Raw genomic sequence first — 18,357 nt, 5'->3', positions numbered from 1 at the left:
AAGTTTTGAAGTAGGCAGGACCTAAGATTTATCACCTTTATCTCCAACAATCCTGCTTGCTTCATGTTGAAGAATTTTTTATTTTTTTTTCCTAAAAGCTCCCCTTTGATAATGTTGTTTTAGAACTTAACAGTTACTTACAAACATTCTGTTGTTGATAATGCTTTCAGAGGGAGATGAAGAAGATGAAGCCAACAAAATAGAGGCTTTGCATAAGAGAAGAAACCTTCTGGCTGCCTTTAGCAAGCTGATAATTTATGACATTGTGGACATGCATGCAGCAGCAGATATCTTCAAACACTATATGAAGGTACAGGCCGTGCATCCTCCTGTTCTGACTGAGCCCAATCTGCAGTGTTAGGGCTTCTCCTGCTATCCCTGCCAGGACTGTGGTTACAGCCCAAACACTCCTCAAAGCTTTTTCAGCTTTATTTGATCCTGCGTAGTAGTTTTTCCTTTCTAAAGTGGGAGAGGGAGAGAAATTTAATTTAAATTAGTACCAAAGAAGGCAAAAGCAATATTTTAGAGGCAATAAAAATAGGTGACTACAAACGCAGAGATATTGATGAGGCTGAAAGAACACTGTTGGGAAAAAGAATATATTCTCAGCTTGGAATTTGTAATGATAATACAGCTTTTCTACCCAAATGGGCAGCACCATAGGCTGTGGCTTTCAGCAAGCATTCTGTTAACATAAAGAGAAAGAGGATTCCATGCTAACTCATTCCTTACTCCGCTTTCTGGCTTCAGCGAATTCCTTTGCCCTCTGTGTCCAAGGAGCTCACACCTGCCTGTTAAGAAGGTGTTGGATCAATGTCATATTGTTGCTTGGATTTGGTAGCCGTGGGTCACCTTCATCAAGTGCTTACTTTGGGGCAGGAGATGCTCTTTCATTTGGTTTTCAGCATACTTGTTACAAAAGATAATAAATACAGAAGTTCGCTACCTTATCACAGGGTTCAGTTTAAATTTTCATACTGAAACATTGTCCCTCACTCACACCAAAAATCTGGATTTGAGCAACTGCTGCCTTTTCAAATCAAGAATTAAAAGTAATCTTTCTCTTGGGAAAACTGTAAGAAATTGTATTAGAGATGTGATTTAAAGTTCTGTTGTTTTTTTCACATTTTTTCTTAGTACTACAATGATTATGGAGATATCATTAAGGAAACCCTGAGCAAAACCAGGCAAATTGATAAAATCCAGTGTGCAAAGACACTCATTCTCAGTTTGCAACAGGTAAGAACATTGATTTTTTTGTTAGAAATGCCTCACTGCAAAAAGCCCTGGCCAGGATTTCCTCTGGTGCACTTTACAGGGAAGCAGAAATGCTGCAGTTCCTTAGGACATTTTCTTCGTTTTCCTGCTCCCCGGTTCAGGCTGTCACTGCTCCTTTGTCTCAGTAATCTCTGTCTCCATAGGCCCACACTGGCAAAGTTTGGGCACATAAAAATGGAAGGGAGGGAGAGAAGAGCCTTGGAGGCAATTTGGTCCAAGCTGATTCCTGGCATTTGTTTATTGATCCCGAGTCAACAGGAAGAATTAGAATGGCTTTTTCTTCTTAGCATTTGCTGAAGTAATGCATCTTCCTTATACTTTGTCTGAATACTGATGAATTTTTCAAATTTCAAGCTAATTAAGTCTTCAATAGTGTTAGACATGTTTTTCCTGGAAAAAATTGCTTTACATCAACTGTAAATTACTGTCTGGTGATGAAATCTATCAGCCAGCAGCACGAAGTGCACTAAATACCACTTAGGCCCTTGAAGTACCAGCTATAGCCATTTCACAGATAAATTACTTTCACTAATTAGATGCTCTCAAATGAGCTGGACTTCCCAAAATTCCTTCCTAAGGTTTTTCCTATAGCAATCTGGAAGCTGAGAGAGATCTGTGCAAACCTGAGAAGAACAGATGTACTTCCAGAAGAATCAGGGAGTGTCAAAGCCACTCCTGTCTGTAAAACTTGGAGAGGAGGAAGCCACAGATCAATCAGCCTGACAAAATTCTGTGAAAAAGTAATGAGGAGCTCTTTGCAAGTGCCTCAGTGATAGGTAGCAGCCAGTGTAGATTTGTCAAGGAGGAATCCTGTCAAATTAAGCTGCTGTCATTAATTACATGGTAACAGAGCTTGTGGAGATGAGAGAAACAGTCGCTGTAATGCAGCCTGATTTAATATCATCACTGGCATTGGCTGCCAGGGTACTCTCAGCAGTGTAAATGGCAGTGCCAGGAGAGGTGGAACTGGCTGGAAAAGCACTGAGCACTCCAATACTGTGCTGGGAGGGCCTTTGAGGCAGCAGTGCTGGGCAGACAGACACTGAGGCTACAGTGGAGGAGCTGAACTTTTGATCACCAAATTCAAAGCACCTCCTGATCTGATGGGTGATGGAAGTGCTTAAGAGAACAGCACGAGAATGCAGGACCTTCTTGATGAGTTGGGAGAATAATAGATGGGATTCAGGGAAGGTGGGTGCAGAATTCCACCCAAATAACTCCACACAAGTACAAGATGGAGGACAGCTGGCAAACAGCAGTGGGGCAGAAGAAATTCTGGCAAGTGACAGGGACTATGTTATGTCTCGTCACAAAGAGACAGTCACAAAGGCCATTCTCAGATGGAAAAGGTTTAGAGCTCAAGTCTTTCTCAATAAAAGTGTCTCACAGATATCAACCTTTGAACTCTCTCTGCAGCTGTTCAATGAGCTTGTTCAGGAGCAAGGTCCCAACCTGGACAGGACATCTGCCCACGTCAGTGGCATTAAGGAGCTGGCCAGGCGGTTTGCCCTCACTTTTGGCTTGGATCAGATCAAGACAAGAGAGGCTGTGGCCACACTACACAAGTGAGTGGTGGTAAATAAACTAGATTTTTATACTACTTCAGATTGAACTTCTTGTTTGGCATTTCCTTTCTAGAAGCACATAATCTCAACAGGCCATGGAATAATTATATATTTTTTTCTGCTTTTAACTGGAGGGCTCTATATATATGTAGGTAGAAAGGAAACGAACTAGCTGCTACATAATTATTTCTTGGAATTTACTGACATGGCTATGTTTCTTTATCTCAGGTGGGTTGTGTCTAACAACTGAGGATGGTTCTTTGTTCCACACCACTGTGGATTCTGGAGGAACCAAGGCCTTTTATAAAAAGATACTCCAAAAATATTTTGGAAATAATTTAAAGTGGACTTTATGCAGCTGCTGCATAGAAAAGTGTGGAAAGGTTCTGGTAAATTTAAATTATGACTTTGCCATGCCATAGAAAAGTTCAGGTGCTAAGGTCTGCAGTCTCAGAGACTCAGTTGGCTTGGTCAGGATGCACCAGATACTGTCCTTAGCCAGGCAGGAGTCACGGGACACTCATGCCTTGCTGGGTGAGGAAAGGGAGAGTGTTCTCTTTAGTCCCAGATGACAAAGCAGAGCCGAGTGTGTCCCTGCTCTGGGATCTCAGTTCTCTGCTCTGGCTGCAGAGGTTGGCTCCTGTTTGATCTGACACATTCCATGGAACTTCTGCCCCTGGGCTGCACCTGCCCAGTTCCCACACTGGGCAAGTACTCTCTTACAGGGACTGGCCATGTGCTTATCTGAATGGGGGCCCTCACAAATCCACAGGGAACTCTGCATTCCCCTTTGTCCAAAAGCAGCTGTTTGCTAGTAGTGGGGAATAACATTGTAATGGGATCTGAGGGTACAAACAGTTTCATCACAGCTCAGATTTGGGGCAACTTGTTTGGTTTCCAAGTTGGCTTTTTTTACTTTCTTTTTTGATGTTTTGGGGTGGGTTTTTTTGTTTTCTAGTGCAAATGTCTGAACATGTTAATATTTCTGTACTATAGAGATGGCATAGAGTTTGCCTTCAAATACCAGAATCAGAAGGGACAAGACTATCCACCTCCTAACCTTGCTTTCCTGGAAGTGCTTAGTGAATTTTCTTCCAAACTCCTGCGACAGGACAAAAAGACTGTGTAAGTAAAGCTCTGTTTTCTTCCTCGGCCTCTGTTAATCCCTGCAGTGGGGGTTTCACCTCTCTCCTTTGAGGTTTCTACAATCTAACCAGGGCTGCAGAAAGTCCCTTTGAGACATTTCACATATATACTTACTTGTCCTTTTATGTCTTAAATAAAAATAAATGGGAAAACAAAAATCGGACCCACTAATGAGGTGAATTTGAGATATTCCAAAACAATGTTTAAAATTTCTCATGGGGTGTTGAAAATAAAAAGTCCTTTTTTAGGCTAGAAGAAAAGAAATTAAACATTAGCAGTGCAGGGAATTTACAGGCTGTCACTACTGCAGTAACAGCTGTTTCCATCGTATATTTACATAAATTGTAAACCTATACTTGTTTCTTTTAATATATTGGAAGAGGACTCCATTCAAGCATCAGCCAAGCACTATGTTCCCAGTGTGGAACTGAATTCACTGAATGACTTTATGACCAGTTTAAAAGTGCAGTTGCCAGATCTGCTGATTTATGATTGTAGGTGTCTTTCCAGTCAGTTCTGTGACCACACTGAGTGTTAGTCAGAAAGATCAGCTGGAATGACCTCAACTGACTCTGTCAGACCTTGCTGTGAAGATTTGACAGATGTTTTTCTGTAAAGACATTTCTTTTCTGTTAGGGTTAACAACTATGAACATTACAGCTTTATCTGTTCAGTAAGAAATGCATCTTGGTTAACTTTGTATATTTTTTAATGTGTACACACTTGAACCAATTTCATTTTTTCATTGTATCAATAATTTCTCAATTCAGCAAACATTGTAAGACAAATAGTTACATGAGCTAGGGAATGGGATGATCCAGTTAGGCTGTCTTGGCATTCCATTTGTGCATCCGCTCTTCATTGTTATATCCTGGAATCTTGTCAACCTCTATCCTGTTCTTCAGGACAGAAATTAAGTATAACAGGATTTTATAGCTTGTCTTCCTAGCTGAACAGTAGATTCTCCTGCATGGTGGTCTCAGTGCCATTGGCCTGTTTCCTGTTGAATTTAGTGAAGTTTAGCCTTTCAGCAGAGTCATCCCTTCCACAAGTTTCCAGTGTCTGATATTTAAAGTTACATCATGCTGTCCCTTACAGCTTCTGTTAACCTGAGCCTTCAAGTGAAATTCAGTTCTTTGGGACGTATTGTTCCTTCACCTTGTTGCCATTTAAATTCTTTCTTAAAGGTTCCCCTGCCCACATATACAGCTGCAGGCTGCTCCTGCAGGACTATAAGGATTGCTGTGGTGGAGTATCTATACCTGAGCTATTGACCTCAGCTGAATCTGATGATCATGAAAAGAAATTGGTCCTTTATGGCCTGATTCCTCTGATCTGTGCCAGACTATGTGTTGGGATGAGTTCAGCCCTGCCCCAGACCCTACAGGCTGTGGTGACCATGACACAACTTGCTGACATGTAGGGATTCTGTGGAGGTGGCTCCACTCCTGCCCAGAGTGCTCCACTAACAGGACAGGACTGGGAAGCTGGATTTGCCCTTTCCTGCAGCTCCTCCAATCCATAGGGACCTCTCTCCCACCACAGGGGCTGCCTGTGTGCAGGAAGGTCCATGACCACCATCTGCTGGAGAATTCCAATTTTTGGATCACTTCCCTCCCTCCCTGCCCAGAGGCCCTCCCCAAACTCAGTAATGGCCTCTTGTCTGCAGCCAGAAGTGTCCTGGAGCCCCCAGTCTCAGGAACACATGGATGCCTACGTTTTCTAGTTTGGCTTCCCTGCCTCAACCCCCAAATCATCCACCCCAGAGCCTGCAGGTGTTGGGGCATTGCTCCAGAACACCCTTCCTGGCAGGGTCCAGCACACGCTGCTGTTCCACAGGGCTTCTGCTTCCTTCTGCTGGGCTGCTGGCTTTTTTCTTTGTGGCTAGAAAAGGGAGAAGCTTCCAGTTTGAGAGTGAAGCAGCAACATTGATTTAATTTAATTTTCCTAGCCTGTTAATATGGTTACTCATTTTATGAGTAACTTCAGAACTGGTGATAGCCATTTATGGATTTATTCTAATCTATGTATTTCACATAAAGCTGTTCATGTAAGGTGCCAGATTCATACAGCTGGAGAAAAAAAAAAAATTGTACTAACACTGTTGCAAACCCGTTAAGGCAGATTCAGGCAGGGAAATCCTGAGGAACTAATGCAGGACAGAATAGAGGAGATTGTCCTTGGAGGCACTTATTTCAATTTATTTATCTCAAAGATACAGTTGACTTAGTCTGGATACTAACTATTGAGTGTCAGATGAGTCAGAGCCTCAGCATAGTGTTCTCACTTGTGGAAATTCAGAACTGATAAGAACTGGCAGTGTGAAGCTCCCCCAAAATGCTCAGCAGAAGATGTCTCAAGTTTGGCATCCGGGCAGGAAAGAGCTCCCAGGTGGTGTCATATTCATCCTTCACAATTTGACCATAAACATGCAATCTGGTTCTATAAATACAAACTGGAGGCAGAAAAACTTCTTACTTTCCAAGACTCTTCTGCAGGTAGGTTCTCTAAAGCCGTGAAGCACTCAAGTGGCACAATTTGGTACCATAAAATAGAGAATACACAAAGAATTTCCCATTACTGCCAGGATTGGGAGTTAATATACACATGAAAAAGGGAAGGAGGAAGCATTGACAATATTCAATAAAACAGCAGACAGGAACCTGCTATTTCTTGAACAAAGTTACATCATTCATTGAATCAAAAAACTGATGTGATTGTTACCCTGGCATGAGCAGTGTGTTCTGGAGCCTGTTCTGGAGCAAGCTCCAAGCTGCCATGAGCTAACAGAGGAAATCCCTGCTTTTCCAAGTGGAATATGTGAAGCTGACTCCCACTGCTGCCAACCTGGCAAAGTGGTATTAAAGGAAATTGTGACTGAGGGGTGCAGGAAGTGATGCTGAAGTACCTGAGTTCTCTTACCAAACTTCTGAATGTTTGGAGCCTGAAACATACTAGAATTACATTTAAGTAGATTTGCATGTTCATTTTAGAGGTGACTTCTAAGTTCATAATTAAATAATCAATGGAAAAAGAAAACAGTTCCTATGGCCTCCAGACCAGGAAGGAGTTGTTGACTCCTCTTTTCAGTTAACACTTGTGCATTGGACTTCTCATGGCAGTGGACCAGGTCTTCAAATTTTTTATGGAAAAATAAATGCTTGCATTTGACTAACCCATTTCTCTTGTTCCAGGATGCCAAAGGACATCCTGCATCCTGGCAGCAGCAGCTCTGATGCAGCCTGGCTGCTGACACAGTGACCATATCCAGGTGTCTGTGGGGAGATTGCTGCTCCTCTGTACTCCCTGTATTTCTTTTCCAGGCACACCTACTTGGAGAAGTTCTTGACAGAGCAGATGATGGAGAGAAGAGAGGATGTTTGGCTGCCGCTGATCTCGTACCGGAACTCGCTGGTGACGGGTGGCGAGGACGACAGGATGTCTGTGAACAGCGGCAGCAGCAGCAGCAAGGCCTCCTCCGTGAGGAACAAGAAGGGCCGACCCCCACTCCACAAAAAGAGAGTGGAAGGTTGGTGAGGGGGTGCAGGGCTTTGTCATTCTGGACACTCAGGAGAAGAGGAATTTACTATTTAATTTAAAATTTACGATTTTAGTTCATGCAGAAATAGGTGATACATTCTGGATGTGGCCAGAACCAAGGCAGCTGTTGTACAGATTCTGTCAGGCCTGGGCATGTCTTTAGGGGAAATACCACCACAGCTCCCTGTTCTTGTTTGTCTTGTCCAAAATTGGCAGTCAGAACTGTTTAGTTCCATTATGCTGGTGGAAGAGGTGTTTGTGAAGTTACCTGCTCTTTCTCACTCCTGGATTGCTGGGATTCTGCCTGTGCTTCCCTCTGGACAGTTGTTAATTCTCAGGGATTTGGAGCAGATTGCAGGCAGAAATTCTGGTAACAGATCTCTGTTGTTGCAGAGCCATTAGGGAACATTAAAAAGACACAATTTTTGTTTAAAATCGTATTGCTATCTAGTGTTCTCTGCATTTACTCTTTCTGGGGCCTCCAATATGTTCATCAGGAATCTGGCTGTGATAGCAAATTTCTTACAAGGCTGCATCTGTTCCTGGTCAATCTGTACAGGTGATGTAGTGTGGACTTTTGTGAATACTAATTTATTGTTCCACTATGCAGTAGATGTGAGTAGGATTTAAACTTCAAAAGCTTTTCCAAGGTCAGTATCTATGACAGTAACCCCTTAGTAAGGAATCTAGTGCCCATTTGCCTGAATATACAGCAATTTCCCAAAATACTCCTCAAAAGTTTGCCCATACAGCCAGGTCCATTCTCCACTGTGGTTTATGTTGAGCAGTCCCTGCACCAAGTCCTTTGATTTCTCACAGCCAGCCTCGAGTGTAGGTACATAAAACACTGGCTTCTTTCTTCAGGCACTGGTTTTCTTCTTTCAGGATGCCAACATTTTCACAGAATTCAGCTACTGAGGTTTTCTTCTTTCCTCTTGTTGCCATTTTCATTCTATTGTATTTATTTTTCTTTTTTTTTTTACCCTGGGAGGTGTAGTAGCATCTTTGCTTCCCAGTAAGGCAAATCTCAGTACTAAGATGCAGTTTTTAGGCTTCGCTTACCTCATACTCTTTTGTGTCACCCTCTTTCAGTGATCTATAGAAGGGAGAATTGATTTCCAACACTTCCCATTTGAGAATCTCCTTTTTTTCTGTTTCTTTAATTTCCACTCTAAAAGATCTAGAACAGGAGAAAGGTCACTGCAGAAACTACTGTGGCATCCAAGAACCATATCCAGTCACTTCTGGTTCCTTTCTCACCTAAATCCAGCACAGCCCAGCTTGGAGAACATTCCCTCTTGCTTCTGAGAGGAAATGTGCTCTGTGACATTTCTTGACAATTCCTTAAGAAAATCAATAGGTTTTTAAAAAATAATCCCTAATATAAAAATTATTCAAAAATAAATTTACAAAATAGACAGCTTTTCAGACAACGTTTATGCCTAAAGGGTAGTAAAAGGCAATAGAAGAATGAACAGATCCAAAGAGATCCCCATCTACTTTTCTCACCACACATTTCCTGTTAGTAAATCTGTGATCTTGTCATCTCTGTTGTCATCTCCTGTCTTTCACTCCAGTAACGGAATTTTTCCTATGTGTCTCTGGCTGCACTCTTCCTGCTCTAACCCATTCTCAAGTCCTCCCTCCTCTCTGCTTTGCTCCCTTCCCAGCATAAGCACAGGATCCCAGCTAGACCTTCAGTCATGTTTATCTCATTTTTATCGCTGAGTAAAGTGTCCTCTTCCTACTCCAATTCAGTGATTCTGACAATTCTAAAGATCTGGACTGACCAGATTTTGGGGTTTGTGCTCCACATTGTCTTAGTGTTTAACTGTGTCTTGTTTGCTATAGGTACATGAAATTAACAGTCTCCAATTATAAGCTCAGGAACTGGCAATTACCTTGGTTGTTTTTGTTCAAGATACCCAGCAGTTGAGGCTGTGCTGCAGTATGACTTTGTTTGCAATGGGGTTTGTGTTTGTTCCCTTTAAATTGTTGTTATTGCTGGGAATAGGGGGTAATAATACTTAAAAGAACAGAATCTAAAATCAGAACTGAAAATGTTACCGTTCCAAGCATTTATCCTGGTGATCCCTTAGTGCACACTTGTTTGAATACTGCCCTGCATGTGGTCAGAAATTAGCAGTGATTTCAGTGTTCTCTCTCTAGATGAGAGCCTGGAAGGCTCCTGGCTGAATAGGAATGAGAACATCCATACTCCAGGGGCACTGCAGGCACCTCAGCTCACCTCCACTGTCCTGAGAGAGAACACCAGACAAATGGGAGAGCAGATCCAGGAGCATGAGTCGGAGCAGGGATCTGAACAGGATTTTTTACACAAGTAAGTTGGAATTTCAGCATCAAATACAGTCAGCCAGGCAAAGGAATTGCTTGTGGTTTATAGTGATATTCTTAGCCTGTGGCTTCAGAGATGCAGTGTTGATTTGCAAAGCCACCTGGAAATGCCTTGACTACAGCTCAGCAATACTTGGATTATCTTCAGGTCACAGGAAAAATATCTTGTAATGAAATAATAGTAGAAGTTCTTTATGTTAAATCTCAGAGCATAGCCATGCAGTTCTGGTTAAATCCTCCTAGTCCTTGTGTCCCAACTGGGTGGAACTGTTTCTTTGGAAGACCTGTACATACTCTCTCTTCTTTCCCCCTTCCTGATAGCAGAGTTAAGGTTCTCCTGACACCCTGACTACTTCCTTCTGGATTTCCAGCTGCTGTGCTAGTAATTCCTGATTTGGGTAATTGCCCTAAATTATATATTCTTTTTGTCCCTTTGCTCCCATTTTATCACCTCCATTTAGAGAGAAAACATTGGTTGGTTTCTGTCAGTGGTTGCATGGCTGTGGGTGTTGGCAGCAGGTGTTGCCAGGATGCAGCAGGTGAGCACAGGCTGGTTGTGGGTCACAGGTTGGTGACACTGGCTGGACACAGCAGCTCAGCCCAGGTAGAGCCCAGGTCACATCTTCCCAGAGCATCTTTCCTCCTTGGTCCCACGGCTAGGGAGGGATGCACTCATGGCTCCTACTTGCCTTTCTGAAGTCAAGTATTTACCTCCTATCTTCTGCCTTCCCAGGTGGGGCCATAACTTCAGGTGATGAGGAAGATGTTGAGGCTTTCAGTTACTCCTTAAGAATTTTCTACTCTGCAGTAAAACCAGACTAAACTAAGAACTTCCTTTCTGTCCCTCTTTGATCCCACCTTTGGCCCAGCTGAGTCTGTGACCATTCCATTACTCTGGAAGTGGGACAGCTTCCCAGTGCTGTGGTTTTCTCTCAAGCCTGATGAGCAGCCAGCCTTAAGCTGTGTGAGACCCTTCCGTGTTCCTGGGGGAGCTGAGCAGGCTCTTGCCCAGCACTCGAGCCCCCTTTTTCTCTGTCTCAGGCTGTGCTGTGAGCACAGAACGGTGAGCCAGGGCAGAGAGCACCTCTCTTCTCCCTGCAAGATTCCAGGTGGGAGTTCCCAGTGTGAACTGACAGTGGGGAATGGGAACCCTTCCTGTTCAGCCCTGGTTGGCTGTCACATGTCCTCCAGGTCAGCTTAGGAGAGCTAACACTTGCCACAGCTACAGAGCTGCTTGAACTGGCAGGTTAATCATATTCAGGTTTGGTTCTAGGCTGTTTTCCCATGGGTTATCCCAGTTTATCCTGTCAGTCTTATTAAGGTGCAAGGGTGCATAGTACAATAAAATCTGGTGCTGCTCCAGAAGAGCTGCACACAGTTTGCTGCTGTTTCCTTGTGCTGCACCACACAAACTGAAGCAGAGGCATTGTTGGTTGATGGCATCAGCAGTGCAGCCTGGAAGGTATTTACACATGGGTGAGGTACTGGCCCTTAAGTTGATCAGGGTATTAGTGTAAAAAACATTTGGTTTTCATGTTGTGTAACATTTTTGTCAGTTACTATTTTGAATCCATTCTTGGTCATATTTTGCCTCATCTGCCACAGTGAAGTACTATTTAATAATAATAAACTTTAGAGGTGCTCCTGCTCCAGGTGCCTGCCCCTAATGAAGGAACAATGTCAGTGTTTCCATACCTGTTTTTATTGCAACAGTTAATTGATTTTTTTGTGCACAGTGAGAGGAGACAGACTCTGGAAGGGAATCCAGAAGATGGGTACAATGATGAATGGAAGTTAATTATCCTAATCTGAAGCATGACCAGACACAGAACTTGAGAGAGAAACTGCCCCAAAATAGGCAGCTCAGAACTATTACTGCTGTCAGTCCTAACTTAATCCCTGTGTGTCAGTCCCCAGATGCAGATCTCGTGGCTGGGCCAGCAGAAGCTGGAGGATCTCAATCGAAAGGACAGGACAGGAATGAACTACATGAAAGGCAGAAGTGGCGTAAGGCACGCAGTGTAAGTGCTCACAGCCTGCTGCCTTCAGCAGAACCATGTGCAGGACAGCACAGTGAAATGTTACCTTTCCTGCTGGTTGCAAATCATTTCTGTGCTGTGTCACCCTTGTGGTAAAGGCAGGGGGGACAGTTTGTAGTGCTGGGATGGCTCCAGCCCAGCACTGCCATTCTCTGACTTGTGGCCAGGCCCGGTGACAGGGTGCAGTTCCCCATGCCTCTGTCCCAGCCTTCAGCTGCTTCCATGTCAGAGGGGTTCCATGATTTGTGTGCTGTGTAATTCCCTGTGAGCTCTGCCCACGAGCCTGTTCCTGTGTCTGTGCTCTCCATCCTTTTTTTGCCAAGGTGTGTGCAGTAATGGAGGAAATACACGTGGGTGAACACTGGGGTACCACATGCTCTGTGCTGATCCCACTGAGTCCTTCAGCAGTGGGGCTGGAATCCTTACAGCCTTTGGAACTGGGCTTGAAGGCACTGCTGTAGTCTCAGGGTTTTACCAGTGATCCTGGCAAACAGTGTCACTCCTCCTTGGTAAAAGGGCAGGCAAACACAAGAGGAGTTACTGCCCTGTTCTTGTTGGGGACAACTTTAACTACTGGTCATAGTGCTGTCAGTGGGACTTGCTGCTTTAGCCTGGGCCAGGGCTTGGGGGAGGGGAGTTTATGTGCAGTTTTCCTCTTGTTGGTATTACAGAGAGCCTGTTGGCTTTACCCTCAGCATCAGGGTTTGAGTGAAGGCATTAAATGATAGGATTTGAGCATTCTTTTCAATGACAAAGATCAAGGCTGTGAAATTTTTCTGTCTGGAAATGACTCTCCCTTTATTTAATCAGACGAGGTCTAATGGAAGATGACGCTGAGCCCATCTTTGAAGATGTAATGATGTCCTCACGAGGCCAACTAGAGGACATGAATGAAGAATTTGAGGACACAATGGTCATTGATCTGGTCAGTAAATCTTATCAATGGCAATTTAAAACAGTTAAAAGCTAATTTTAAAGGAATTTTAGAAGTGTAAACAAAAATTTTCAGAATTTTGAGCCTGGCCTCTGGTTTTCTGAATGTTAGAGTGAAAATGATGTGAGCACTTCCCAGAGCCTCCAGCTGCAGGCTCAAGCCCAGGGTGTTTGTTCCACAGCCACACAAGGAGCATTGCTTTGTGCTCCTTCTCCCCAAGGCTCTGTTCTTGGGCAGCTGCAGGCAGCAGCAGCATCACACACCTGTCACTTGTCAGCCTGCAAGAATCAGGTTATGAGTTACAGGCTGTGCTAACACAGCTCTTCATGCAGCCACAATGTGTCAGACTGGCACAGCCAAGGGGTCCCTCTCTTTCCCTTTCCTGGTTAGTTTGATTTTGAGGAGGTGGGCTGGACAGGGGATCCTTACTTGAGGTCTCAGTAGGGCACAGCTAGAGTCCTGCTGGCACAGCGGGAGGGAGCTCAGGCACTGGTGTGTGGGTGGGAGTTTCTTCAACAGGAACTGCTCCCAAACAGGTCCCATTATCAGTGACAGCCTCCGTCCCTTCCAGTACTGCGCTGATTGCTGGGAGAAGTTCCTTGCAGCGCTTAGAACCTTACCTGGCCTCCCCTCTGGAATGACTGCTCCCTTGTAAAATGGGATAAAGGAGCAGCTTGCTTTACACACCTCACCATTTTTATGCCTTTCTGTTTCTCCTTTCACATCCAAACAACAAGCCCTAGATTATATTAGGACTGGGTTACAGTCTCTTGGGAAAGGCTACTGCATACTCAGGTTATTGCCAGCACTCATGTGATTACCAAGTAAGTAACATCCAAGGCAAGGAAAGGAAAGAAGTGATCGAGCTGGTGAGGCTTACATTTACTCTTGTGCTCCTGAGGAAGGAAACCATCAAGGGTTTAAGCCTCAGAAATATTTCAGTATCTTCAGTACCCTTTTTATTGGTAAATCCATTTTTGACTACGTCGGAGTTCAAGTTTCACTATGAACGTTGAAATATAAAGACAGTTAAGAGGGAGTTTGTGTGCAGTCTGGCCTAGTCCCAATACAGAGACATCCTTAAGTCAGCAAGAGCCTTGGGCAAGTCCTTAACTGTGAGCACAGAGTTAGAATTAGAATCCCTCAGCTTTTACCCCATTCTTTCAATAACAAAGAATTGAGGGAGTGCTGTCCTGTCAGGGCCCACCTTTTCCCCAGAGGTTTTGTGGCACTGGGAGGGAAGGTGAGGGCAGGCACAGGTGGCCCTGTGGCCAGCAGGGCTCCCTGTGCCCCGTGCTGTTCCAACTCCCGTTGTTACAGCCGCCGTCGCGGAACCGGCGTGAGCGCGCGGAGCTGCGGCCAGACTTCTTCGACTCGGCAGCGATCATCGAGGACGATTCAGTAAGGCCTGCCTTGTTGTGCTTGCTTTCAGCTCTGCTCTTGTCCCAGCCCACGTAACCGCTGTCTTTTCCCCCCTTTTCCAGGGATTTGGCATGCCCATGTTCTGAAGTCTGGCGAAGACCTTTTACAAACTTGGAACTCTATTGTTTAGAGCTAGAGGCCTATATACTGTGATAGCTTGTATGAAAACCACATTTTTGATGTGATACGGTTTGATTTTTAACCAAATGATTGAGGTCAACCCCTTGGTGTAGGGACGGAGAGAAGAGGAGCTTCTTAATGACACACGGGAATGTTGGCCAATCTAGTCACCTCAGAAGGGCTGACCTAAAAAATCATTTGTATCCCTGTTCTTGACTGTCCTAATACGGATTTTTTTTTTTTCTGTATGAGGAGGAAGTTTTAAATTGTTAAGACAGCTGTCAAAATAAACACTGTTCTACATATGTTTTCTGAAAACAACATTGAGTGAAAACAGAACTTTTTAACTTTATTTTTCTGCTGTACAATTTAAAACAGTTTTAACATTTGCCTTTTTATGTTTTCAAAGCTAGCCATTTTTATTAAACCTATGCCTATCAGCCACTGACTAGCAAGGCTGCTGTAAGCAGGTCGTTCTGGCTACGGAAAAGTGTTTTGGAACACACTGGATTTGATTAACATTATGGTACGCTTATGTCCTCTCATAGGCATGGAGAAGAACACTCTCAGAGAAGAGGTTAGAATTCTAATGATGTGCATCTCTGCCAAAAAATTTCAGATTCTGATATGATAAACCCAGATTTTATACTCTTGAGAAGATTTATTTTTATTTATAATGGGACATAAAGTAAGAGATGTCCATGAAGCCACTTTTCCAACAGATGCTGTGTAACATTCATTTTATATAGCACATGGGGACACAAAAACAGTAAATTTTCTATTGGTACTTGCTCTGTGCATTTTTAGCAACTTATACCAGCAAATAAAGTATTCTCAGTAAAACACACAAACGGTTCTCAAGTAATCACTTTGCTGTTTTTACTACCTACTTCAAGCCTGCCAACACAAGGTACATAAACAGCAACTTTCCTATTAAAAAAAAAAAATAGTTCAAGGGTGGGGGAAAGGATCACTTTAGCATACTAAAAGTAATTTTAACTGTACCATAAAACAGAGTCTACTTTCCATGCCGTAAATACCCTTTTCTGCTATTTTTGTAAATTAATTTTGCCAGTTAGAAGTACTGTATGTGCTGCATAGAAATTTGTGCTTAGATGGTGAAGTTCTTAAGCTTACAATGGAATACAGCTACATTTTCAGTGTTAACTGTGCATATTGAGAGTAATTCTTTGGAAAAAAAAAATATGATTTTTCAAAAAAGCTAAAAATGTCAAAAAAAAATCCAAAAAACCCCCAAAACATTCTCAGCTAATTCATTGTACTAAGATATTTTTCAATGTCTTCAATAATTTGGAATTTCATTATGCTTCGATTTTATGACTCGACATAGTAGCTGCTCCTTACCCAGCCTGGCCTGGCACCAGCAGTGCTGGCCTTCCACAGCTCCAGATCTCCAACAATTGGCCCCAAAACCTTTATCTTTCTGCACTCAGTAGCAGTTGAGATACAAAGCAGACTGACCCACTTGGAGCACAGCAGTTCCAGAGGTGCTTTAGTTTTAGCAGCTGCAGAATAATCACGGAGCTTTTTTCTGTTTCGAGCTTACTGGACACCAGCCCAACCCCTCAGTGCCCAGCATGGGCAGAGAAAGAGCCCAAATTCACCCAGCCCAGCACCTCACCCAGCTGAGCTTGGCTCTCTCACAACACGTGCAGTTCTCAGACACGGTTGCCAAAAATGTTTGACCAGGTAATTCAGCCATTCCTTAGTGTGGGTTGGGGATGTATTGATCCCAAGAAGTAGCTGGAAATTTATAAACCCTCTTACCTCCTTCTGTGCACCCCCACGGCCTGGGGGCAGGAATGGCTGCAGGACCTGTCCCAGGATCACTCTGTGAGCATGGTGGCAAAACAGATGCTGCCCAGTTTGAGTCAGAGTCTCAGACAAACCTTGTGCTTCACAGTCCTCTGTGTGGAAAACTGATTCCTAATTTAACATTGTAGAATACTGTATAACAAACATTTATTATCATGGTACCTGCAATGGGTCTCCAGTTCAGTTTGCAGTCAATAGGTTTTTGTATTATGAGTGTCTCCTTGATTGGTTTTGCTAGTAATTCTGTAAATTGTACATTTACAATATGAGGTTTTTTTTTTTCCTTTTGTACAATTTAAAACTGATGCTTCACCTTTCATTTAATAAACTATTCAAAATCATGAGTATGATGAGCACCCTCTTCACTATAGTTTTCTTTTAAGTGCTTGGTTGGACCATCACATTTTGTCATCCCATTTAGTAGTAGGAATTCAAGGAATTATTGAAGGCAAAACTGACAGGTAGCTTTCATGTAGTCCAGGCTTCACAACCAGACCTGTACCCACTCCCTAAATCACTCAGCCTCAAGAGGGACGGAGACCCTCTCTGGGCTTCTTCCTCCCCTCCACCATGGTGTGGTTTGGTTGTGGGGGGTAGAGGGTGGTTAACATGAAATTGCTGTGAATCTGGAAAGGGCCCACACCAGGTGCAAGTGCCACACTGCTAAAACTTACAATTTCTTGAACTGCCACAAGGTTTGAGAAGAATTTCTCTCTTCTGCCCTATTCATCTGAAGTGACCTGGAATCTCTGGGAAGAAACTGCCATGGGAAAAGCTTGAAAGCGCTAACAACCAGCTGGGCTAAATGAAGTTTCACAGGTTCCTGAAACAAAATGTCCATGTTATTCCCATGTCTCAAGGAGCAAGGTGCTATTTTTGTCCAACCCATGAACGATTTAATCTCTGTAGTGCTAAAGAAAACTGACTGGTTTATCACCTGCCCCACTTCCTAAGGAAAAATCACTGGAGTCAGGAAAAGGAACAAGATGCAGCAGCTGAGGCACAGGGATGATTCAAAGTCTCAACTACTCCCAAGACAGAGCCTGAAAGCTCAGTCTCCAAATGCTTGTAAGTTATGGCAACTCCTGCTGCATGAGGAGCACAGTAAGTACCTTGCCTTGCTGCTAAGTTCAAGGGCTGTGCACGGTTGACAGGATTTTATTTTGTACCTCTTGTTTTTTTTAGATGGCTGGACTTTGAGGAAATTCTCAGAAGCCTGATGAGAGCAGCTTTCAAGCCTGTTTCCAACATGTCCTGGTACAGCAACTGCCTGTTTGGAAATGGAGAGGACTTTAAAACCCAATTCTTGTGCTGGCAAGGGCTGGGAGAGAGGATGGAGTCTATAGCAATACTGAGGATAGGAAACACCTAATAAAGCTATACTTTTCTCTTTATGACAAGTGGATTTCTCATGGAGTGTCTCCTTCTGACTCTGGGCAGGCTGATGAAGCTGTGTATGTATCCCTTCACCTATCAGAGCTTCTGCTTCTAAACCACCTTTATCTTTGAAAAATCTTCTTGGGCATGATAAACCCTTACAAGTGTGCTCACAGTTAACTAAGAACTCCCACCATAGCCATGACACCCAAAACAGTAACATTTCAATTTACCTTCCCCTGTTGCTGTAGTGGCCTCTGTTCCCTGTTCCTGCTGAGACACAGACATGTAGGCTCATGCAGCTCCCCTGAATATGCTGCAGCCAGGACAGCCAGTGTGTCTGCAACCTAAAGGTGCTGCCTTCCATGCATCCAAAACCCTGGGGACTTGGGACTCCTACTTGAAATGCTCCTTTTATATTGTGCTTTTAGATGATGTTTAGCTGTTGTTTTTCCCCTCTCCAGGCTCAGACTCCAAGCTCCACAGCTCCACTCACTGCACTTTTCCTGGGAAGAGAAGCTGCCTGGGACACAGCTGTGCTACCTCTCTCCTCCTTCAGGCTCATGCTGGGGAGTGAGCAGCTGCAGTGCAGGTAGGAAGTTTCTGTCTCAAAACAAATGAGAGTTACTCAGCAGCCAGGTTACTACAGAGCCCCTCCCGTGCCTGGCAGCTGGTGCAGCAGCACTAAATGTGACAGTGGCTGTTCCTCACTGCCTTGGGGCTGCAGGAAAGTTGCAGCTTCTAC

The 18,357-nt window shown here is 43.8% G+C and overlaps 2 protein-coding genes and 1 long non-coding RNA gene across 14 annotated transcripts in view; 2 read left to right on the top strand and 1 right to left on the bottom strand.

Moving 5' to 3' along the window:
• The window catches only part of STAG1 (STAG1 cohesin complex component), a 154,200-nt gene extending 138,950 nt beyond the window's left edge, over nt 1-15,250 (top strand). For all 6 annotated transcript variants that reach the window (XM_086844356.1, XM_086844357.1, XM_086844361.1 and 3 more), the window contains 10 exons: nt 171-310; nt 1,138-1,239; nt 2,695-2,843; nt 3,840-3,968; nt 7,313-7,518; nt 9,699-9,870; nt 11,795-11,905; nt 12,734-12,848; nt 14,178-14,258; nt 14,342-15,250. In XM_086844356.1, coding sequence (XP_086700482.1) covers nt 171-310; nt 1,138-1,239; nt 2,695-2,843; nt 3,840-3,968; nt 7,313-7,518; nt 9,699-9,870; nt 11,795-11,905; nt 12,734-12,848; nt 14,178-14,258; nt 14,342-14,365 — 1,229 coding nt within the window. In that variant the 3' untranslated portion in view covers nt 14,366-15,250. The remainder of the gene's footprint in view (nt 1-170; nt 311-1,137; nt 1,240-2,694; nt 2,844-3,839; nt 3,969-7,312; nt 7,519-9,698; nt 9,871-11,794; nt 11,906-12,733; nt 12,849-14,177; nt 14,259-14,341) is intronic.
• On the top strand, nt 10,206-11,757 carry LOC147651215 (uncharacterized). The gene is made up of 2 exons (XR_015274649.1): nt 10,206-10,282; nt 10,618-11,757. It is a non-coding gene; the product is annotated as an uncharacterized LOC147651215 (long non-coding RNA).
• PCCB (propionyl-CoA carboxylase subunit beta) overlaps nt 15,041-18,357 on the bottom strand; it is a 37,037-nt gene continuing 33,720 nt past the window's right edge. For 2 of the 7 annotated variants that reach the window (XR_015274648.1, XR_015274645.1), the window contains exons 16-17: nt 17,846-18,215; nt 15,041-17,505 (exon numbers count right to left, since the gene is read on the bottom strand). The gene's annotated coding sequence lies outside the window, so the exon portion shown is untranslated. Of the gene's footprint in view, nt 18,216-18,357 lie in introns of all 7 variants that reach the window. The other 5 variants (XM_086844435.1, XM_086844433.1, XR_015274646.1 and 2 more) reach the window with 4 other exon arrangements.

Source organism: Cyanistes caeruleus, chromosome 10 (genome assembly GCF_971803275.1).
Source record: "Cyanistes caeruleus chromosome 10, bCyaCae1.hap1.1, whole genome shotgun sequence".
Lineage (NCBI taxonomy): Eukaryota > Metazoa > Chordata > Aves > Passeriformes > Paridae > Cyanistes > Cyanistes caeruleus.
The sequence above is the reverse complement of the archived record's forward strand: the minus strand, read 5'-3'. Positions and strand labels throughout refer to the sequence as shown.